The sequence below is a fragment of the Impatiens glandulifera genome, unplaced genomic scaffold (assembly GCF_907164915.1).
Source record: "Impatiens glandulifera unplaced genomic scaffold, dImpGla2.1, whole genome shotgun sequence".
NCBI lineage: Eukaryota > Viridiplantae > Streptophyta > Magnoliopsida > Ericales > Balsaminaceae > Impatiens > Impatiens glandulifera.
The window spans coordinates 1,619-26,922 of NW_025919368.1; the positions used below are offsets into that span (position 1 = coordinate 1,619).

Consider the following 25,304-nt stretch of genomic DNA (forward strand, 5'->3'; position numbering starts at 1 on the left):
TTGAAGATCTCCTTTCTGGCTTATCCCGAAGTAGAAAGATCCGGTAGTACTGTCTTCTGCAGCCTACAGGCTTTCCTCAGACTTGCATGGATATGGAAGTATTCAGTCTGTTCCTTTGGTATCATTCTCAGCAGATACCCAAAGTGTCTTCTTGTGCAGGTCGGCCTCTTGACTTGGCCTAGGTTGGCCTCTTGACTTGGCCAAGTATCTTTTGATAGTGAAGTGACCGGACTTCTTCCGGTCTTGTGGATTGATCGGCTTTTTGAGCTTTGGCTTTTAGGCTTTGGCCGATCCTTCCTTTGTTCAGTCACGTTCCAAGTGTGCTTGATCGGTTTGATAGCTTGACCGGTTCGGTTACTTCACTTGGTTTTCTTATTCATCCGGTCTGGTTCCTTGTTCCTGCATAGGAAGTTTGTTTAAGTTAGGTTTATTTGAACCGGTATGAATTTATCTAACAATTTCTCCCTTTTTGATTATTTTATTTAAAATTATCAAAATTATGTAAGTTTGCAACCGTAGGCCGGTTGTTTTGTTTGGCCGATTTTTAAAAAGGACTTAGAGAATTTTTCGAAAAATTTTAAGGGAGGGGTTTTAAAAGAATCTCTGGTTTTGGAAGAATCTCTATAATTTATCTAACAATTTCTCCCTTTTTGATTATTTTATTTAAAATTATCAAAATCAAGTAGTAATGCAAAATAAGGCCGGTATTCAAAAATAACTTTATATATATTTATAGCGAACCGAAAAAGACAAAGCCTAAAAACTTAAGACAAATAAGAAAGGAAGGAGAGTCCCTATTCTGAGTCCGTGAATTCGTAGGCGCTCTTCTTTCTCTTCGGTGGTGGGGGCGGTTGCGGTTGAGAGGATTGTGGCCTTTTTGATCGAGACCGCAACTGTTCTACGACCTCTTCCTCGATTAGGTCTTCTTGCTGCGAGGGGTCCGTTTCTGCCGGTTCAGAGATTGTGTTGAGCGTCTCGAGAATTCGAACTTTCTTACTAGCCGGCCGCTTTCTTTTCTTTGATGCCGAAGCTGAGGCTGCCGGTGCTGAGGCTGAAGTTGCTGGTGCCGAAACGGAAGCGGCTGCCTTCTTATTTTTCTCATTTTCCTGTGCAAAGTAGGCCAGCCTTCGTTCTTCCCGTTCCAGTCGTGCGGCATCTTCCGCAGCCAGTCTGGCCACTTTCTCAGCATATCCTGGGAATAGGGCTACGCCCCTTCTTGCTCTTTCGGCCTCTATTTCATCTTCGGTCAGCTGAGGCGCGGTCAGCTGAGTCGCTTGCGGCGCTTCTTTGTCTCTGCCAACCTCGGCGTCCAGCCTTTCTTGGACCCTCTTGGCAACCAGAGCATCGGCCTCTATAGCAGCGGCATCTGCGGCTTCCTTAGCTTTCAGGATCTCGGCCATCTGTGCAGTAAGTGCCTTTACCTCGGCCTCGAGATCTTCGTTCTTCTTTTCCAGTGCCGAGACTCGTTCAATTGTTGGGTCGACCCGTTCGAAATCCTTCTTTAATTCCGAAGTGAGACCCTCCAGAGCTACAATATGTTGAGCACAGTTTGCTCGCTCACCGGATTCTTCCCATAGACCGGTGGTAAGTTGCTCCAGGCGCTTTTGATGGTAATCCACAACGTCCTTTGTCACATCGGCGAACTGCTTGGCCGAATCGAATGCGTTCTCGCATCTGTCCTTGAGCGGTTGAAGCTTGGAGACGTTGTGGTCAAGTATTCGGTCATCAATCTTCTCTGATGTTGATGCTTCAAATTGCCGGAGTCGGTCCTCAATCCGCTTTGAAACAACCACTTCAAATTTTTGAAATAGGTCATCAATCCATTCCTTAGGAGGAACGAAGACGATGGTTGCCGGTGGAGGAGTGGGAGCGGACTGCTCGGTCTGATTAGGATCGGCTCTCTCAACATCGGAGTCTAGGATCTCAACAACCTCAGTAGGTGCAGCTGATGTGACCGTCTCCTCCAAGGCCAGTGCCGCATTTTCTCGGATCGGTACCTCGATATCCTCTAAAGATTGTACCTCAACAGTCTTTGAAGTCGGTACCTCATCAGTTCTCGGGGTCGGTACCTCATCAGTTCTCGGAGTCGGTACCTCATCGGTTCTTGGAGACGGTACCTCATCGGTTCTCGGTACCTCATCATCATCTGTCATCGGAGTCTCAAAGTCCCTTGGCGTCGCGGTGTCTTCCCTTGAAGTTGATGCCCAGTCCATCTGAAAATCTTCGACGACCGGAGCGGTATACACTGGAACTTGTTTCTGAACGCAGATTGCTTCTAACCGCGCTATCTCTTGGTGTAACTCCAATTTGCTCTTTTCGAGCTTTTCTAATACTAACGGTGCTACGGTAGACACCGATCCCTCCTCGGCATACTCTTCCTTAATCTTTCTGATACGCCTTCTTATCTGTCGAAGCTGGCTTCTCGGTATCAGCAGGCCAGTTCGGCATTGTACCTCATGAATGGTATTGGATTTTGTGAGGCTTAAGATATGGTCCTCCACTTCTTCCAATCTGTTGATGCACTTTACCGAATCGTAATCCTGTAGGATATCTTTATATTTAGAGTTGAACCGGTAATCGTGCCATTCCAAGTACAAACTGATAACGTCCACGTTTCTTTTGATAATGCCCTGAAAGATATTCTGGGCTAGTCTTTCGGCCTCGGCCTCATCGGCTTCTTCCCTGCTGAGGCCCTCATTATCGGCTTCCTCATGAATCCCTTCCCCACCCTCGGTGGTCTCAGGATTGAAGCTTTGTTCGGCATCTGTTGGAGTCCGAGCCGAGAGATCGTCCTCAAGGTCCGTTCTATACTCGGTTCCTTCTGTTTCGGCTTCCTCATCAGCCCACTCCTCATCCTCTGTTTGTTGAGGAGGTTCTTCGAAAACTACCTTTTCCTTCCTCTTTCCTCCGGTGTTTTCTTTTGCCGGGGTCTTTTTCTTTGCGGCTTTCTTCTTTTGGCCATCTGTGGAGCTTGAAGCCGACGGCTTTCGTGGAAGAAATTGCTTTGATCGAATGATGCTGCTTTTTCGTATTCCAACACCGGGACCGACATTGATCTTCAGATGTAAGAAGATTTTGCCGAGTTGAACTGCATATCCCCAAGACCTGTCCGAGCCCGGTCTTACCATTCCCATAAGGTTGCTGAACACCGCCCTTGCCCAGTTAATCTCCGTTCCATCCATCAGACGAAAAATCATCTTTATTTTGTCCTTGGTTAGATTACTGAAGTTTCCTCCCCTTGCCAGGATCGCCCTGGCAAAGACGTCACATGCCGGAATGAGCTCCGGTCTCAGCATTTGTTTCTTGCCGGATGTAGTAAGCGGTTCGTTGGTTGCCGATAGAAGTTGGCAGGCTGTTCTATATGTATCCTCGTCCATCTCTGCCACAGCATCCATGCCGGTAGTTGGGAGACGCAAACTCTCGGCCACTACCGCCTCGGTAATTTCTACGTGAGAACCGCATACCGTTGCGAGGATCCTGTCGTAGGAGACGGTTGCGGTGTTGAAGAACTCCTCTACCGCTTCCTTGTATATTATGTGAGGGTCGTTAAGTAGATATTCCAAACCGGTCGCAATCAGCCGGTCAGCTACCTCTTTTGCCTCGGTCGTTCCATATTGCCGAATCTCCTCAAAATCTACTTGAGAATATAATTTGAACAATGCCGCATCACGACGAACCATGTTTTGAGGATTCTGAAAATGAAAGAAATCGGCTTCGAAGGATTTTAGAAGTGTAGAGAGAGAAAGTGAATTTGTGAGAATGAAGAAGAATATGACGAAGGCCCCCTTTTATAGGCACGGTTTGGAAGCCAAACCGTCCCATCACGAATGGGCGGGAAATTTCCCTCCAAAATGAAATGTGTCAGTCTGAGCGGTTTCGTACGAAACGGTGGGCGGTTTTGTTAGGCGGGAGATTTCCCTCCAAAATTTTGGCTATGTCATCGGTGACGCAATCTTTTCCTTGATACCGAATGACGGATCGGTTTCTAATAGTGTTTTGGATATTTGATTTGATCGGTGTTTAACAGTTTTAAGCATATCGTATGAAATCGAATATGAACGATATGAAGCCGGTTATGTTAAATAGATGCAAAGAGTAAAAAGAAGCGATCAAAACTGAAACAGTAGTTTATTGGAATGGAAACCGATAGGATCGAAAGAGAAGACATTTAAATACAGGTGTTTAACCAGTAAACACCATTTTGGAGTACTTTTCCACCACGGCATCTCTATCGAGAATATTTGAGGGGGATGCCGGTGTGCCTGGTCCAAAATCTGGCCGGTATTTGAGAATCAGCCTGCTGATGTGGGGTGCAAAGCCGAGTCCCTTCTTGGTCCGCACCATTTTCCTCAAAGTTTGAAAGAGGACCGCTGCCCAATTGATGGGCGTGTGGTTGTAGATGTGGGTCATCATATTATAGGTATTCTTTGAGAACCGCTGATTTACAGATTGGCACAGAATGGACCGAGTGACAATCTCAAGAAGTAGCTGAGTGCTTCGACCGAGGCGGGTTTTTAACCCATAGGTGTCCACCGTCTCGAAGGTTCCTAAGCAGCGGAACGTATAGTAGTATTCATCAGTGCCCTCTAAGGCTGGAAAGTCAGAAAACCCTTCTTTGGGCAGATTGAAGAGGGAGGCAAATTCGGCTTCATCAAGCCGGAAGGTATGATTCCTGACAGTGGTAACAATGCGGTCTCCCCAGTTAACGGCATTTCTGAAAAATTCCTTGACGTCCTCAGTCAGTATGGGACCGGATTCGTCAAGGAAGGCTTGAAGACCGGTAACAATGAGACTTTCAAACATGTGTTTCTTTGAGTGGTCGTAGTCCCATTCGGCCAAGCAGGAGCCGAAATCCACGCTTAAAAAATTTCCCAGAGTGCGACTCGGCATGATTGTGTTATAGAGAGAGAGGGATTCAAGAGATGAATACAAGTGTTTTTCACTTTTGGATGTGATAAGATAAGGAGAGATTAGCTCTTTATATAGAGTTGGTTTTGGAGGGAAAATCTGTGCATTGATTATCAGTTTTGTCCTATTAAGGAAGAGAATCTTTTCCCTTTTAATGATACATGGGGAAGGAGCAAATCGCATAGCCCAAGGTAAGTATTGGTTGTAAAGTAACTGATTTGGTTGGATATTAAATATTCAGGTGGTTGGGGGTTAGCTCATTTAATTAGATTGTCTCATTAAGTGCATTTATCACATAAACAGCATTGATTAGATAGAAACCGAAAGTGGTGGAGATAAAGCCGAAATATGTTATACATAAATGATAGAGACTGAAAGTTGTAGAGATAACGCCGAAACATGAAAAACATAGATAGAACCGAAATAGATAAAGCCGATTTGATTGAATTCGAGTTGAGCAATAATGCATCCGGTGCGTGAAGCAAAATGACCGGATGCAAGAAGGAGTGACTTAACGGTTCCTCCTCTCTTCAACCCGATCGTAGAACGAGTCGATGGTTTCCTTAGTGAACACTTGGCTGCGGTCCAAACCTTCGCCTGGACAGGTTGGTACCCCGAGTTCTTCAAACAGCCGGCTGATCTGGGGGATGAACGCCACCGACCTGGTACCGATTATCCAGATCAAGGTATCGAATATCACTCTGGACCAGTTGACCGGCGTCCTTGTTATGATGGCCGCCATCATATTGAACGTTACCGTGCAATATGTGTAGGTTACATCTTTTCCGAGGATGCTCTTCCCAATTATGTCATTGAGGAGCTGGTATTCAGCCCTCAAGGGATATTTGGAGCCATGATCATCGACGGGCTCATCTGAGCAAGAGAGAGAGAGAGAGACTTCAGCCTTGGTGTCGGCTGGAGGATGGAGGTCCGTGAGCCCTTGTTTGGGCAGATTGAAGCACCGAGCAAAGTCTTGCTCGGTGAAGTCAAATAGGGCACCCCCTACTTTTGATTGAATGTGGGTGTTGAAGTAGGGTGTCCCACGGTACACCCTGGCATTGTTGAAAAACTCAATGACTGACTGAGGATAGATGAGTTGATTATCATCCAGGAAGTGCTGGAGGCCGGTATCCTCCAGTTGCTTGATCATTCGGTATAGATCATAGTGATCTGTACTGGAGCATGATTCGAAGTTCACTTGTAAGATGTTTGTAAAGATAGACATTTTGCCTTAGAGGAAGAAGGGGTGTTTTGCCTTAGGGATAGAGAGGGTGTTTTTTGTCTTGTGAGTGTTTGAGTGAGATAGTGCTCTCTTTAAATACTAGTTTAGGGGCTACCCTAATATCCAGGCATTAAATGGAATGACATGTATTAGCTGCAGGATAAAAGGTTTTTCACCAAAATAGGTATGTTTGCAGTCTAGGTGTCGGTCATAGGCCTGAACCGTGAAAGATATCAAAAGATCTTCACGTCTTTTTAGGCACGACCATTTTTCTTTGAAAAAGCAACATTTCAGAACAGATATCTATAAACATTGGTAGTTGTTCCATATCTGTGAAATTCAAATAATCTGGGATGACCTGCTTCTGAACCGGTCAGTCATCAGTTGTTCATCCCGATGCGGTTAGCTGGTGTTTCCACCAAATAGCCGGTCGGTTTACTCTGTCTGATGAGCTGGGCGGTTCTTCCATAGGCATCTTGAGAATTCAAAGATCAGCAGCTTAAGAAGAACTACTTGTTTTATCTGTCGAAACCGGTTTTCCTTTTAAGTGTCCTTAGGAAGGATCTGACTGATGTCGGTTAAACCGAGAGTAAGTCTAAATTGAGAGAACTTAGCTTCCTGTAGAGGCTTTGTGAAGATATCGGCTACTTGTTGATCGGTGGGTACGTATTCTAGCCGGATATGCTTCAGCGTGACATGCTCTCGTATGAAGTGATGCCTTATGTCAATGTGCTTGGTTCTGGAATGGAGGACCGGGTTGTATGTAATCGCAATGGCACTTGTGTTGTCACAGAAAATTGGGGACTCTTCGGCTGTGATGCCGAAATCCTTCAGTTGCTGTTGTATCCAGAGAAGTTGAGAACAGCAACTTCCGGCTGCCAAGTATTCAGCTTCTGCGGTTGATGTAGCCACGGATGTCTGCTTCTTGCTATGCCATGATACCAGTCGGTCACCAAGGAACTGACATGTTCCGCTGGTGCTCTTTCTATCAATCTTGCACCCTGCGTAGTCTGCGTCTGAGTAGCTCGTTAGATTGAATGATGAGTCCTTTGGATACCACAGACCGACATCGGGTGTGCCCTTTAGATACTTCAGTATCCTCTTTGCGGCTGTGTAATGGGATTGCTTTGGATTTGCTTGAAATCTCCCACATACACCAACTGCAAACAAGATGTCCGGTCTACTTGCTGTCAGATATAGCAGGGAACCGATCATGCCCCGGTATGCAATCTGATCTACTGATTGCCCTTCATCATCTCTGTCCAATTTAATGGATGAACTCATTGGAGTGGCCGCCGAGGAGCAGGTGTCCATACCGAATTTCTTTAGAAGCTCCTTGGTATATTTCGGTTGACTGATAAATGTTCCTTCCTTGAGTTGCTTAACCTGAAGACCTAGGAAGAAACTTAATTCTCCCATCATACTCATTTCAAATTTGTCAGTCATCATTTTCGAGAATTTATCACAGAGCTTTGGATCGGTGGAACCAAAGATAATATCATCTACATAGATTTGAACAAGTAGGATATGTTCCTTCTTTTCAAATTTGAACAAGGTCTTATCCACCGAACCGATGGTGAAATCATGCTCTACTAGGAATGCGGTTAGTGTGTCATACCAGGCTCTTGGTGCTTGCTTTAGACCGTATAAAGCTTTGTTTAGCCGGTATACATGGTTTGGAAGTGCAGCGTTCTTGAAGCCGGGTGGCTGTTCAACGTACACTTCTTCACGTATATCACCGTTCAAAAATGCACTTTTAACATCCATTTGAAAAACTTTGAAATTTTTGAAAGCAGCAAATGCAAGAAAGATCCTAATGGCTTCAATCCTGGCTACAGGAGCAAATGACTCTTCAAAGTCAATGCCTTCTTCCTGTTTGTAGCCTTGAGCCACTAATCTGGCTTTGTTCCTCGTGACCAAACCGTCCTCATTGAGTTTGTTTCTGAATACCCATCTGGTTCCTATGACCGATTTATCTTTCGGTCTGGGAACTAAGTACCAGACCTTACTACTCTCAAACTGGTTTAGTTCTTCTTGCATTCCCAAGATCCAGTCCGGATCTGACAATGCTTCATCTATTCTTTTCGGTTCAATCTGGGATATAAAAGCAGAGTTAAAATATCCTTCCAGAAGTTGACTCCTAGTTCGAACAGGTTCTGAAGGGTCACCTATAATTTGCTCAGGAGGATGTTTACTGTTTCTTCTGAGATTCAGTTCAAGGGTGTCTACCAAGTTACCGTTTAATTGATCAAGGCTAGACATGTCGGTAGGCTGACCAAGATTGTCAGACCGACCGGCTTCCTCGGGTTGGACCGAAGTGTCAGCTTCCTGCTGTGAAACAGCTTGATCCGGCAGGGTATCAATATTACCCATTAGGTCATGGACAAACCCCCTGAAGACCGGGGTCTCATCTTCGCTATCAGAATGAATATCGTTATTTTCCAGTCTGTTATGTAGATCGAAGCATGAAGCAGTGTTGCTTTCAACCGATTCATCGAAAACAACGTGAATTGTTTCCTCCATGGTTGCAGTTCTATTGTTATACACTCTATATGCTTTGCTTACTGAAGAGTATCCCAGCATAATGCCGGTATCGGTCTTTGCATCAAAAGCAGTAAGTTGGGTTTTACCATTATTATGAATATAACATTTACAACCGAAAATCCTGAGGTATTTAAGTTTGGGAACTCTGTTAAAATAAACCTCATACGGTGTTTTGTTGTGAAATCTGTTAATCAAAGACCGGTTTTGTGTATGGCATGCAGTGTTGATAGCTTCAGCCCAATATTTCTGAGCAATGCCGGAGTCGGCTATCATGGACCGTGCGGCTTCCTTGAGAGTCCGGTTTCTTCTCTCGGCCAGGCCATTTTGTTGAGGAGTCCTAGCACTAGACAACTCGTGTCTAATGCCGGATTCATCAAGATATGCAGTTAATGTGCTATTAGTAAATTCGGTACCTCTATCGCTTCGAATGCAGTTTATACGAGATGATTTTTCATTTTGCAGACGCTTAAGGAGGTTAATTAGGTTTGATACCGTTTCACGTTTAGATGGCAAGAATATTACCCATGTATATCTAGAGTAATCATCAATAACTACCATGGTGTAAAGCATACCTCCTAGACTAATGACCTGAATCGGTCCAAATAAATCCATGTGAAGAAGATCTAGGCATCGGCTAGATTGGAGATTTCCTTTACTCTTAAATGATGACCTAGTTTGTTTACCCATCTGGCATGCTGAACAAACCTTATCCTGGTTAAATACTATGTCTGGGATTCCTTCAACTAGTTTCTTACCACGAATGTAGTTTAAGGTTTTCATGTTTAGATGGTTTAATCTTTTGTGCCATAGCCAGGTTTGATCAGTTTTAGCTATCATGCATATAGGGTGTTCTACTCTAGTTTTCCAGTCTACCTTGTAGATGTTACCTATCCTATTTCCGGTTAGTAGTACTATTCCTTGAGGGTTCTTAACTAAGCATGCATGTTTAAGGAATTCTACTGTGTATCCGGCATCACACATCTGACTGATGCTAAGTAGATTAAAACGTAGGTTTTCAACTAGAAGTACATTATCAATAGTTAGGTTACCATGGACAATCTTACCCTTGCCCACGGTTTTACCTTTAGAGTTGTCACCGAAGGTGATTGGAGCACCGGTTACTGATCTGATGTCGGTTAGCAGATTGCTATTTCCGGTCATGTGTCTGGAGCAACCGCTGTCCAAGAACCATTCAGAGTTTCCTAGCCGTTTCTTTGGATCCTGCAAAAATTACATATTTACAACTATTTGGTACCCACATTTACTTGGGTCCACATGCGATTAGTCCCTTAGGTACCCAAACCTTGATAAACCGAACGGTCTTCTTTGCTAAAGTTTCAACTGTTCTCCTTACACTTGGTCTGGTGTATTTCGGTTTCCCTACAGATGACCTAAATAATGATGGTCTTCGGTTTGATGATCTATAGGTTGACCTACGTGGTTCAGGGAAGTCTTTCTTATATTTGAGGATTTCTGCTTTCCTTTTCTCAAGGTCAAGCCATGAATCGGTTGGGCCAACATAGTCGTACTTTGTCTTTTCTTCCCTATAATACGCGGTCTCCTCTTCTTCAGCTGTACAGGTGCTCTTTAGGAATTTTATAAAGGGGAGGTTTCCTTTTATAAGCTTTGCTTTCCATATGGATTTTCGGTCTTTAGATCTGGTCTCTGTGTATCCTAGGCCATTCTTACAACGTGGATGCCTGTATTCTTTATTCAGGTTCTTTACTATATCGCTAGATCTCCTATAGGCGGCCATCGTGTATTCAAAGCGGGCATTCTCTCTTTCGGTTAGTTCTCTAGTCGGCTCACTAGGTTGTTCGATGTTAAGGTCTAATTCGGTTTCTGGGGTATGGATATCATCAGGTTGTATAGCCTCCTGTTCGATTATGATAGGTACCTCTGGTTCTACTGGGATCGGTACTATGGAATCGGCTTTAAGGTTGATATGCTTAGGTAGCATGGTCAGTAGGTTCTTATATTCCTCTACCATGTCATTCAATGCTTCATATAGTTCATCTTTAGTAAATTCATCACAGGGAGAGTCAAATACCTGTTCCTCATTTGCCATGAGACATGTGAGGTCATCGTCACTGTCACTGTGAGCCCATAGACTTCCTCCATCGTCGGCTATCAATGCTTTTGGTACTTCACTTCCTTCACCGGTTTGTTGATAGTTGTTCCGGTTATTTTGGTAGTCTGGTTTCTGGGTATCTCTCCTTGGTTTCCTGCACTCCCACTTAAAGTGTCCCATACAGTTACAGTTATAGCATCTTATATTGGATTTGTCACCATAGTAGTTGTTTGTCGGTTGGCTCCTTTTCATGAACCTCCCAAACTTCTGTGCAAGCATAGCCATGGCGTCCTCAGTAAACTGTTCGGCGGTTCTGATCGGTGCAGGTGCAGGAGTCGGTACCGGTGCAGATGTAGATATAGGAACAGGAGCAGGTGCAGCCGGTTCCGTAGATGTGAACAGTGCTCTAGTTGACGTTGAGGCCGAGACTTCCTCTTCAGTTCTGGAATTCATCTCGAACTCATAAGCCTTGAGATCTTCGAATACATCGTATAATTTCATCTTGCGTAGGCTCTTTGATTCTCTCATGACCATCGTCTTTATATCCCAGGCACTTGGAAGAGACCTTAAAACCTTCATGATGACCTCTTTGTTGTCATACTTCTTACCCAGATTTGCTAACTCGTCTAGAACACCAGTGAACCGGTCACTGTATTCCTTCATAGTTTCCCCTGGTTTCATTTTGATGCTTTCAAACTTCTGTGTGGCCACCATTATCTTGTTCTCTTTGGTTCTTTCATTTCCCTCAAAAATCTGGATGACCGTGTTCCAAGTCTCCTTTGCAGTTTTGCAATCTCTGATCTTGCAGTATGTATTTCTGTCCACGCTGTTGGAGATCCGGTTTCTTGCATGGTTGTCCAGATTGTTCCTTCTCCTATCATCAGCTGTCCATTCTTTTCTGTCTTTATCAATGACTATCGGTCCTTCGGTTAGAACGGATTCCATTTCATCATCCAAGGTGACTAGATGCAGGTGCATGCGTGCCTTCCAGTTGGCAAAGTCATCACCTTCTAGCATTGGAGGCCTATCTTGATACATGTCTGCTTGAGTATTGAAACTAACTGCTCTGATACCAATTGTTAGGATCTAGGTCGCCGCTGGTGGACCGGGGGTTGGACCGGTTAGCGGTTCTCACTCGTAGGGTGGTGATTAATCCTGTTAGAGATTAACACCGGGGTTTCAATACTACACAACCTGTCACAAACCCTTGAACTAGGTTCAAGCGCGGAAGAGGTTTGCTTTCAGGTTGAAGCGGTACACGTGTATGATAGGCGAAGTCGGTTTCGGATGATGGAGATTTGAAGAATGGTGGGTCGGTTTCGGTTATCTGAATATTCGGTGTGGTTAATGTAGATTCGGTTCTGAGCGATGTCGTTAGGTTAGTCGGTTATGTAATGAAGCCAACAGAAAGTAAATAACACAACAGAGTTTTATGGATGTTCGGAGATAAAACTCCTACGTCACCCCTTCCTCTCGAAACCGCGAGAAGGATATTCACTAAGGAATACAAATGCAATCCGATCGAGACTTATTTTCTGCTCGATAACACTCTTACAATTCACACCGAAATTGTAACACACACTTAGAATTTAGCACTTAGGCTTTCTTAGAATACCACACTGTTATCACTTGTAGTAAATGCTCTCAACGCTTCACTTGTCTGGCTTAATGTCTCTTAATGTCGCTCTGGTAACTGCATTTACTCTTCTGCAACTGCCTCCTTTTATAGGTGAAATATGCCAACGGTCATATTTCACTTCCTTGAATCTGATTGGCTGGTCAGTGGTGCAGTGATTCAGTGTCTCAGACCTGCCGGTCCTCTCCTCAGACCTGACAGTCAATCTCAGACCTGGCATCCTGTTTCAGACCTGCCGGTCTGTTAAAGCAAACCTGCCGGGTTTGTCTTTTACTCAATGTAGGCACTGTCTGCTTGGACAGTTGTCTGTACTTTGAAGATCTCCTTTCTGGCTTATCCCGAAGTAGAAAGATCCGGTAGTACTGTCTTCTGCAGCCTACAGGCTTTCCTCAGACTTGCATGGATATGGAAGTATTCAGTCTGTTCCTTTGGTATCATTCTCAGCAGATACCCAAAGTGTCTTCTTGTGCAGGTCGGCCTCTTGACTTGGCCTAGGTTGGCCTCTTGACTTGGCCAAGTATCTTTTGATAGTGAAGTGACCGGACTTCTTCCGGTCTTGTGGATTGATCGGCTTTTTGAGCTTTGGCTTTTAGGCTTTGGCCGATCCTTCCTTTGTTCAGTCACGTTCCAAGTGTGCTTGATCGGTTTGATAGCTTGACCGGTTCGGTTACTTCACTTGGTTTTCTTATTCATCCGGTCTGGTTCCTTGTTCCTGCATAGGAAGTTTGTTTAAGTTAGGTTTATTTGAACCGGTATGAATTTATCTAACAGACATATATATTCCTACTTCTTTAATCCTAATAAGCATTTGATCGCTTACCAGACTGTTTTTTAGAATGTTTAAAACATCCTCAATATGCCTTGGTTGTTCTTCCATATTAGAACTATGTATAAGAATATCTTAAAAAATACTAATAAAACCATTTCTTAGCCATTTTAGAAAATATTTAATTTATTAATTGCTTAGGCCTTTTTTGGATTCAAGTTATTTAACAAATATGATTGGTGGTGATTTTGAGAAGGTATAGATTTTTTTTGGTAAATGACTTAATAAAGTATTAGTATATAATGATAAAATAATTATTATTTGGTATCAAATTATTAAAACACTGCTATTGAGAATACTTTATTTTTGTCTATTCTCTTAGTTGTTTAGTTTTAAAAATAATTTGATAAACCTATTTTATTACTCCGCATGTATAGAAACACAAAATATCAAATAGAATGAAACCGCACTTATAAATGTTGGTTTTATAGTGATTGATATTTGTATGGCTTGAAATTTTGGAATTAGAGGTATTGGGTTTCAAATTACAGAAGTATTATGTTAGAGAATACTTAATTTCTGCATATTCTCTTGAATAGTTGATCTATTCTTTTCAAAAGTAATATTATATACTTAATTGGTTGTTTTTTGTTGCAATTACAAACACAAAGAATATTTCGAATAATATGGGTAATAGGGGTGATATCACTTAATTAAGGTTGGCTCTATAGTATTTTGATTTTGTTTTATAGAATTATAACACTATGGTTGAGAATACATCATTTCTGCATATTCTCGTTCTTAGTTGATTTAATCTTTAAAATAATTTGTTTAAAATATTTTGTTGTCCTCATAGAATCACAAAAAAACTTCAAAAAGAATGGAAACAATATAACTTACTAATGTTGGTTTATAGTGATTGGTATTTTTATGCATTGTGATTTTGAAATTTAGAGAAATATTCATTTTCAAATGATAGAAGTGTATTATGTTAGAGAATACTTTATTTCTACCTATTTTCTTGACTAGTTGGTCTATCTTTTTGAAAATTAATTTTATAAATATATTTTGTTGTCCTTTGCGAGTAGAGACACAAAAACATCATTTTAAAAAACATGGGGGCGATATAACTTTAAAAGTTGACTCGATAGTATTTGATTTTGTGATGAAGTATCAAATGATTGAAAATTGTGTTTGAGAATACTTCATTTTTTTATATATTCTTTTATCTAGTTGTTTAAGTCTTTTAAAAATAATTTGACAAGTCTATTTTGTTGACCTTTATGGATAAAACTACAAAGAAAAGTTCAAAAGGAATTGGGGCATTTTACTAATGTAAGTTGTCTAGTTATGATATTTTCGTGACTTTTACTTGTGATTTGAGAAATATAATCAATTTTGTAATTAAAGAAACATCATGTTTGAGAATACTTCATTTCATTTATGAATATTCTCATAATAGTTGACCCTTATGGATAAAACCACAAAGAAAAGTTCAAAAGAAATTGGGACATTTTACTAATGTTAATTGTCTAGTTATGAGATTTTCGTGGCTTTCGATTGGTGACTTGAGAAATATAATCAAGTTTGCAATTAAAGGAATACTATGTTTGAGAAACTTTATTTCATTTATGCATATTCTCAGACTAGTTGACCCTTATTGATAAAACCACAAAAAAAGTTCAAAAGAAATTGGGGCATTCTACTAATGTTAGTTGTCTAGTTATGAGATTTTCGTGGCTTTCTATTTGTGACTCGAGAAATATAATTAAACTTGCAATTTAAGAAAAACTATGTTTGAGAATACTTCATTTCATTTATGCATATTCTCAAACTAGTTGACCCATATGGATAAAATCACAAAGAAAAGTTGAAAAGGAATTGGGGCATTTTACTAATGTTAATTGTCTAGTTATGAGATTTTCGTGGCTTTCGATTTTTTACTTGAGATCGGAGCTCTGCACCAGTTAAGAGGAAAAGTGTGATCGGAGAGTGAAATCCACCACCTGACGACCAACAAACCCTAATTTCTCATACGAGCAACAATATAATCTTATATATAAAGAATGGTTAAAATTTATTCTCACAGCTTCCCTTATTTGTTCCTGTTTTTATATTTGATGATATTGTCTTATTACTTGTAGAATAGATATTTATTTGGTTGAGATGCGAGTAGTATTATAAACTTTTGTATTTCTTCATCTCTTTGTACGATCCCTCTACTTCACTGATGTGACTGTTCTTGTATATTCTACTAAGTCTGTTGTTGTGTCCCGATCTACAAAGAGGGCACAAACTAAACAAAATCTTTAATAGTAACCAGAATTAGCAAGGAGGGAGAATTATGATAGAAGATAATAAATATAAACGGGATAGATTGAGAATAAGAACGGAGGGGGGCTGAGCCCATTCCATTAGGAAGAAATTAGAAATTATTACATCATATTTGCCTACTATTTACACTACTCATATAATGACAGTTGGTTATCTAACTATCTATTCTATAATCTTTTACACTACTAACAACTTCTAGAATCTTCTATTAAAATGAAAATGCCTACTATAATGGTAATTTTTTCACTTAGAAACTAACATTAATACAGCTTACAGTTTCCCATGCATATGCATTACTGACTTCAAGTACCTTCCCGGGTCACAACGTTTGTCATTCCCCTATTGTACATTATAGTATAGTTCAATCCAAATAACTCTGATAACCATGTTTGTTGCCGGACTGTAGTGATATTTTTCTCCATAAGAAACTTCAAACTTTTTATCCTGATAATGAAAATGTTTACCATAAAGGTAATTTCTTTACTTAAATAATGTCATTAATACTGCTAACAGTTTCTTCTCATATGTAGAGAATCATAATGTGTCTTAGCAAGTGATTTGCTCAGATACGCGATGGGTATTCTTTTCTACATCAATACTGCGCCAATGTTGGCATCTATTCTTTTCTATATCAATACTACGCCAATGCTCGCATTTATTTGTACTTTGAGATCAATCGAAAAATCAGGTAATACTAATACCGGAGTGGTGGTTAGAGCCTTTTTCAAGTTTTAAATGTCTTCTCTGCATCTTTAGTCCATTTAAACATACTATTCTTGAGTAAAACCATGTAATGGTTTGTTAATAGTTCCAAGTTGCATACGAATCTTCGATAATACCCTGCCCAAGAAATCCTCTTAATGCTTTGATGCCCAAGAAATGACCTACATATTCCTGCTTCTTTAATCCAAATAAGCATTTTGATCGCTTACCATTATATTGATTTTTAAGAATTTTCATAACTTTCTCAAAATACCTTAGATGTAGTTCCATATTAGAACTGTATATAAGAATATTATAAAAAATATATTAATAATACCTTTCCTTGGCCATACTCGAAAATATTTCAATTATTAATACTTAGAATGTTGCAGTTGAATTTGATAATCCGAATGTCATTACTCTTGAATTCATACAGTCTAGAATGAGTTCTGAAAATAATCTTGTGGATGTCCTCTTCTCTGACCCTTATTTAATGATAATCCGCACATATGTCGAGGTTGATGAAAATTGTTGCTTCATAGAGCTCATCTAGTTACTCGTCCACTACAGATATAAGGTACTTATCCTTGATTGTGATTTAATTTTGTTGTATGTAATCTACACAAAATATCCATGTTCCATCCTTATTCTTAACAAGGATAATCGAATAAACAAATAAACTTGTGTTGTTTCTTATAAACCCAACCCTCTTTATCTCTACTACTGAAGCCTTTTTTGAATAGGGATAAAGCTATAGTCTCAGATTTGGTGGAATCGTTTGAGATTATTAGAATGATCAGTTTTTTGAATTGAAAAGTTTTTTGAATTGGAGACAGGCAGGCAACTGGTTTGGTTCTATGAAAACAGTGAGGTACTTTTCAATTAACTTTTGAATGGACAAGTCTGGTTATCCTTTTATGATCGGTTTGTTCTATTTTATGAAGATTGCTTAATTTCTATGTGGTATAATTGTCCTACGAAACAACCCAATCCTTTCTTAATAGTTTTTAGCTCACTGACTCACACTCATCAAATTGAAAGTTCTCTTATCCTTAATCCCGTACAAACTTATTTTTAAATCATTGATCCTTGTCTTCATTCATTGCTTTGGATACTTCCAGCTTACTTTTTTAATCTTTCTCATCCAATCAACCCTAAACTATGTTGCAACAATTTGAGTGTTCATACCTCGAGTGTAAATTAATTTTCCTTTGCACGATCCTATATAAAAACATTCATTTGCAATGGTAAATACAAACAGATTATTTTCTCGTAGGTTAAAACCCAACCCAATTGGCGTGCATTTCCTTCGTCTATAAACGAATGAGTACTCCCACTATCAATCAAAATAAGATCTTTCCTTTTTTTGAGTTGCCCTAAAATTTTTAGTATAGAGTTATTGGTTGAAACGCTAATAGAACTTCATTCGTGAATACATCCCTCCACGTCGAAACCATGTGGTCCATCAAATAATTAGTAACCAATGTTCCAGCTCGGCCCGTAAAAAATATATAGCATATTCACCTTGTCACTATCTTCGATTGTGAAATTTTCGAAAAAATGGTTCGCCCTCCTAACTCTATCGAATTAGTTCTATCAAATTTGTCTTGGTCAATTATAGGATTCTTTAAAAAAAGATTCGTGTTGTTTGGACTCCTACTAATTTAAACTTCTATCTTTTGTTGTAGGTGTTTGTTTGTTATATTTACATCTGATCGGCAAAATATTTCATCTCTATCTACGTTCTCTTTTCGTGCTGAAGTCGATGATGACGCTCATTTGAGTTCTTCCTTGATTTTGTTGACATGTATGTTTCTTGATTCAATTTTTCTGTTAGATTTGCCAAAAATGTTGACTATATTGATGTCTTCAAGTTGAATTTCACATTATCTTGTTGTAGTGCTATGGTCTTTTGACAAAATTTTGGATTCGGTTAGATGTTGATGTTCTTGAATTTTTAATGTAACATGTCAATTTGATTTTTAACTGTTGTTTCTTGATGCTGATTGACCAAATGTTGACATTTGTTTCTATTTTGAGATCAACTTGAAAAATTAGGTAATAATAAAATTAGAGTGGTGGTTAGAGCCTTTTTCAAAGTTTTAAATGCCTTCTCTGCATTTTCAGTCTATTTAGATATACCCTTCTTGAGTTGCATACGAATCTTTGATAATACCCTGCCCATAAAAACTTTGATGCCTAAGAAATGACTTATATATTCCTACTTCTTTAATCCTAATATGCATTTGATCGCTTACCAGACTGTTTTTTTTAGAATGTTTAAAACATCCTCAATATGCCTTGGTTGTTCTTCCATATTAGAACTATGTATAAGAATATCTTAAAAAATACTAATAAAACCATTTCTTAGCTATTTTAGAAAATATTTAATTTATTAATTGCTTAGGCCTTGTTTGGATTCAAGTTATTTAACAAATATGATTGGTGGTGATTTTGAGAAGGTATAGATTTTTTTTGTAAATAACTTAATAAAGTATTAGTATATAATGATAAAATAATTATTATTTGGTATCAAATTATTAAAACACTGCTATTGAGAATACTTTATTTCTGTCTATTCTCTTAGTTGTTTAGTTTTAAAAATAATTTGATAAACCAATTTTTTTTACCCCGCATGTATAGAAACACAAAATCTCAAATAGAATGAAATCGCACTTATAAATGTTGGTTTTATAGTGATTGATATTTGTATGGCTTGAAATTTTTGAATTAGAGGTATTGGGTTTCAAATTACAGAAGTATTATGTTAGAGAATACTTAATTTCTGCATATTCTCTTGAATAGTTATCTATTCTTTTCAAAAGTAATATTATATACTTAATTGGTTGTTTTTTGTTGCAATTACAAACACAAATAATATTTCGAATAATATGGGGAATAGGGTGATATCACTTAATTAAGGTTGGCTCTATAGTATTTTGATTTTGTTTTATAGAATTATAACAATATGGTTGAGAATACATCATTTCTGCATATTCTCGTTCTTAGTTATTTTAATCTTTAAAATAATTTGTTAAAAATATTTTGTTGTCCTCATATAATCACAAAAAAACTTCAAAAAGAATGGAAACAATATAACTTACTAATGTTGGTTTATAGTGATTGGTATTTTTATGCCTTGTGATTTTAAACTTTAGAGAAGTATTCAGTTTCAAATGATAGAAGTGTATTATGTTAGAGAATACTTCATTTCTACCTATTTTCTTGACTAGTTGGTCTATCTTTTTGAAAATTAATTTTATAAATATATTTTGTTGTCTATTGCGAGTACAGACACAAAAACATCATTTTAAAAAACATGGGGCGATATAACATTAAAAGTTGACTCGATAGTATTTGATTTTGTGATGAAGTATCAAATGATTGAAAATTGTGTTTGAGATTACTTCATTTCTTTATATTCTTTTACCTAGTTTTTTAAGTCTTTTAAAAATAATTTGACAAGTCTATTTTGTTGACCTTTATGGATAAAACTACAAAGAAAAGTTCAAAAGGAATTGGGGCATTTTACTAATGTAAGTTGTCTAGTTATGATATTTTCGTGACCTTTTACTTGTGATTTGAGAAATATAATCAATTTTGTAATTAAAGAAACATCATGTTTGAGAATACTTCATTTCATTTATGCATATTCTCATAGTAGTTGACCCTTATGGATAAAACCACAAAGAAAAGTTCAAAAGAAATTGGGACATTTTACTAATGTTAATTGTCTAGTTATGAGATTTTCGTGGCTTTCGATTGGTGACTTGAGAAATATAATCAAGTTTGAAATTAAAGGAATACTATGTTTGAGAAACTTCATTTCATTTATGCATATTCTCAGACCAGTTGACCCTTATAGATAAAACTACAAAAAAAAAGTTCAATAGAAATTGGGGCATTTTACTAATGTTAGTTGTCTAGTTATGAGATTTTCGTGGCTTTCTATTTGTGACTAGAGAAATATAATTAAACTTGCAATTTAAGAAAAACTATGTTTGAGAATACTTCATTTCATTTATGCATATTCTCAAACTAGTTGACCCTTGTGGATAAAATCACAAAGAAAAGTTGAAAAAGAATTGGGGCATTTTACTAATGTTAATTGTCTAGTTATGAGATTTTCGTGGCTTTCGATTTTTTACTTGAGAAATATAATCAAGTTTTCAATTAAAGAAAATTATGTTTGAGAATACTTCATTTCATTTATGCATATTCTCAGACTAGTTGACCCTTATGGATAAAACCACAAAGAAAAGTTTAAAAGGATTTGGGGCATTTTACTAATGTTAGTTGTATGAGATTTTCGTTGCTTTCGATTTATGACTTGAGAAATATAATTAAACTTGCAATTTAAGAAACATTATGTTTGAGAATACTTCATTTCATTTATTCATATTCTCAAAATAATTTATCTACTTTTTTTCATAATTAATTTGTTAAGCCTATTTTGCTATCCGATATTAAACACACAAAAATATTTTGAAAATTATGAGACAACATCACTTAATTAAGTAGTTCTATAATATTGAGATTTTAAATTTGTGAAATATATTAAATATCAAATGATTTAACTCACTGTATTTCAGAATAATTCATTTATACTTATTATCTTTGTTTATTATAAGGCAATATCACTTAAATTGTGATTTTGGACTTAAAAAATATTAAGTATTAAATGATTAAATTATTAAGGTTGAGGATACTTTATTTATGCATATTCTCTTGTTTAGTTTCTTTTGTCATAAAAATAATATAATTAATATATTTTGTTGTCCGGCGTGGATAAAAAACACAAAAGTTCAAAAATAATGAGAGTAATATCATTTATTAATGTTGGTTTTATAGTGATTTATATTTTCGTGAATTGTATTGGTTTGGGAATTAGAAATATTTTTGGGTTGCTTGAAATTTGAGAAATAGAAATATAGTTTTAGTTTGAAATTATAGAAATATTTCATTTTTCTGCATAATCTCTTAATTATTTGGTCTACTCTTTTATAAGAAAATCATATAAGCTTATTTTATTGTCATTGCGGTGAAAAAAACAAATGAGGCGGTTTCACTCATTATGTTGCCTTTATAAATTGAAATTTTGGACATAGAAAAATGTTGAATATAAAATTATTAAAAAAAATGTTCGACAAAATTTTATATATGCGTAATCTCTTTTCAATAACGGATCCTGACAATGAAGTTTCTCTCTTCCCTGGACGATTCTAGGGGCCGATTTTGTCGCGAGGGCGATCTGAAAATCATTAATGTTTCTCGTAATAACAGAATTATAAAGGATCCGAGATCCAGGATAAATGATGTCAATCAAGGTATGATTTCTATGCAGCAATAATCTTGGTATAGACCATACTTATGGTAATGAGAATCCCCTGGCATTAAGGTAGATAAGACAAAAACTAGTGTGGAAGAACTTTTATCTAAATATTAAAATAGATACGATTGTACAAAATAATGTTGTTACTATTGTCATACAAATTATATCTTCAATATAGCTGTTGGAGTTTGTCCCATTGGGGTAGCAATTATCTAAATGCAAGTGTGAATGCTAAAGAAAGTGCTAGTCAGATCGTCTGTAATGGTTAAGGTACCATGCTAACGAAAGCAACCTGAACAGAACTTGAACAATGAGAATCTTCAAGACAATTATGAAATAATAATGGCTAGTCTAAGCTTTCTACTTACAGTTGGAAGATGTTTGGATGACACTACTATTAGAACCAGTCTACCATGTGTATCGACTTGTTCTGCTTGACTCTTCGTTCTAAAAAATGTTAAATGTAAACAAACTCCATTGACATGCAAGGAGAGAGAATTATAATAGAAGATAAGGAATAGAGACGGGACAAATTGAATCAGAAATGGGGAGCAGAAGAACGGAGGTGCTGAGCCCCATTCCATTAGGAAGAAATAAAAAATTATTACGGTTTGTTATTGTTTTTGTTGTCATTTGAATATATCTTTTTTTTGTTGATGACTCTTTTATATCAAGGCAAAAGCTGCCTTGTCTTGATTGAACCCTTGTATCTCTTTTCCTTTTTGGGTTTTATTAAATGACAATAAGTCATTTCTCAAAACAAACAAAAATTCAGAAATTATTACATCATATTTGCCTTATTTATTTATACTATTCATGTATGGACACTCATAAACAATTAGTAACTACTTCTATAATCTTTTACACTACTAACAACTTTTATAATCTTCTATGAGGCTGGATCTTTCGTGTATATGCATTGTTGACTTCATGTACCTTCCCGGGTCACAAAATTTGTCTTTCCCCTATTGTACATTATGGTATAATTGAATCCCTAACTTTGATAACCATGTTTGTTGTGATATTTTTCTTCATCAGAACTTTTTATTTTTCTCATATATAGAAAACAATAAATGTCTCTTAGCTAGTGAGCTGCTCAGATATGATGGAGGATAATGCACTAATCAAACTAGTGAAAATACTAACTATTGCATAGATAGACACACAATTAGACATTGTCTAAATAACTAAAAGTTTGATTCATTATCAAACATCATCATGGATTGGCTTCTTAGGGAACTAGTATTTATATTATCCCAAGTGCTACTTTCCACTATTAATACATTATCCTGTTTTATAAATTGCCTTAAAGCACCTCTTAATGTAGTTGTTTAGTGTTTGTATCCTAAAAATGAACAATGCTGTTGTTTTAGGCTAAACATTATTTTGTAATTTTTTGTAAAAAGAACTTGAAATCCATGGCAACTCTATGAAAAAGGAACTCACTCATAATCATGCTACTTTTATAGTCCAGTCCAGTGGGTGACTTAGGGATACAGTAATCAAGATTTTTCTTTCCTTTCCTTTCCTTTGATTTTATTTTGTTATTTGATGTTGCAGACCACGGGTATAGTTTGATCTTGAATGACTTTTCTTTCTACTACATTACGGTTGTCTCCATAGATAAAACTAAGATAATGAGTCAAAGACACAAAGCTTGTTCAATTGGCGGTATGAAGCTAGCTATACCATGTTGATTTATATAACTATTTTCAGTTTCAAATTTAGGAGTAATACATAGATCTGCCCCCTTAAAGTAGGAACAATTTATATTACCATTTACACTATTAGTCAATTTTGAAATCCTCATTCTCAATACTTTTAAGAGCGGATTTATGTAATAGCCCTCAAATTGATTTGTTGATGATCATGATGTGGATCCGTTTCAACTAAACTTACAGAAAAAGAATGATCGTCTTAGTGAGTTGCCAGATGAAATTCTGAACACAATCACTTGTAAGTTGAACATAAAAGATGCAGTGAAGACAAGCATTTTATCGAAAAGATGGAGATACATTTGGATTAACCATGCTGACTTCAAATTTAACCGTCTTAATATACTTGGATTGGGATATCCCTTACACAAACATTGGGACACTCGTTTTGTGAAATTTGTGGACCACATTATGCAGCAGCGGTTGAAAGGCAGCAACAAGATTAACTCATTCTGTCTTCAGTTTGAATTGGGGAAGTGTTTTTCTCAATCTATTTATCGGTGGATCACTTGTGCAGTCAGAAAAGGTGTGGAGACCATTGGTCTTGATTTGTCCAGTGGTACCTTCGGTTGTCGTCCAATTTCTTCCTACAAACAACAATATAAGTTGAAATATAACTTTTTGTTGCTTAAGACTGTCTCCGAAAATAAAGGGTCATTGAAACATCTGCGAGTGGCCTCTTGCAATTTCCAGGATCAGTCAACTTCCGAAAAGTTTGGTTCACTCATTTCCCATGAGCTACAAAGTGTAAATATAACCAGCCTTCAATTGACTAAGGTTCTAGAAAGTTGTCCTTTACTTGAGAAGTTATCTCTACATAAAATTTCAGACCATTATACGATACAAAGTGATCATCTCAAGATTTTGTCCTTGAAGTGTCTCGTTAAAACGAAGATTGATCTTTGTGCCAACAATCTCCATACAGTTCAATTAATTGGTCCGACATAATTCTTCTCATTTAAGAACAAACCCCCGAGACTGGTTAATATTTTTAGAGACGAGATGGTACATTCCCGATTTAACATCAATGGATTGTGTCATGATATCCCTACGATCAAGAATCTAATTTTATCGTCACACTTATATTCATGTTTGAAAGTAAGACTTCCCAAGTACATCTTCCTCTTCTTGTACTTGATCAATATTGTTTTTAAACTAACCGAGTTATTATTTTCTTGCTAACAGCTTTGCATTTTCACGTTCCTAGATGATCATGTTCATGCATTCCCTAATAAGAGGCGATTGTTTTGTAATGCTTTCCATTACAGGGGATAGTTGAATGTAAAGATTCCAACAATCAAGCACATTATTCTTGAAAATCCTTACATAACATTTTAATATTTTTAATATTTGTTGCAGTTGCTCAAAATCTTACCAGAGTACTTACAAATAGGGAAGAAGGAGGTCATTGAGAAATTCCCTAATGGAACCATAACCAAGCTAGAGTTGAATGGGTTCATAGGAAACCAACACCAAGTTGATTTGCTTGAGTATCTATTAGAGAATCTAAATGGACTTAAGTATTGGCTATTGGTCCATCTAACAAGATATACAAAAGCTTCAATTGTTGGGACAATATAGAAACAACTATTGAGGAAAAAGACATGTTTCAAGATCAATCTGAATGCCTTCGCAAAATCATTTCTCCTTCCATTCGTCTAGTGTTTTTATCGAGTTCGGCATTCTCCGTGATGAAAAATGGTTAGAGTTTCTATAGAGTTCGTCGTTCCTTGATCAAAGACTAAATCTAGAATACTAGTGTTTTAATTTAGCTTGATTATTGTTTAGTTTTTGAGATATTGTTTAATAATATAAGAAGTGTGTTTTTTTTAATTAAAACAAACTAATGACACCACACGGACATGATCCGCTTAAACTCAAAACATTTTTAGAAAGGGAATTTGACGAAATAACCCTACAGATTTATGTATTTGCTCTAGTGGTCACTCGCTAATTTAAATTGATCTGGTGGTCACTTTTATTTTTTTGGATGAAATTAACCTTTTCGCGTCACGCGAAGGAATTTTTTTTATATAAATACTCAAATTTTTTCATTTCGTTATTTTTCTTTCTC

General features: G+C 37.4%; 1 protein-coding gene across 1 annotated transcript; it reads left to right on the forward strand.

Moving 5' to 3' along the window:
• Positions 1 to 22,059: 22,059 nt before the first annotated feature.
• Positions 22,060 to 24,811, forward strand: LOC124917865 (F-box/LRR-repeat protein At3g03360-like). Its single transcript, XM_047458146.1, has 3 exons — positions 22,060 to 22,080; positions 23,417 to 24,007; positions 24,590 to 24,811. Exons 1-3 carry the CDS (start codon positions 22,060 to 22,062, stop codon positions 24,809 to 24,811), a joined length of 834 nt encoding a protein of 277 aa, XP_047314102.1.
• The last annotated feature ends 493 nt before the right edge of the window (positions 24,812 to 25,304 follow it).

Coding starts and splice junctions, on each gene's coding strand:
- LOC124917865 (XM_047458146.1), top strand. CDS start 22,060: ATGGGGAGCAGAAGAACGGAG. Junction 22,081..23,416: donor TGGGGAGCAGAAGAACGGAG/GTGCTGAGCCCC, acceptor CTAAACTTACAG/AAAAAGAATGATCGTCTTAG. Junction 24,008..24,589: donor CCAGCCTTCAATTGACTAAG/GTTCTAGAAAGT, acceptor TATTTGTTGCAG/TTGCTCAAAATCTTACCAGA.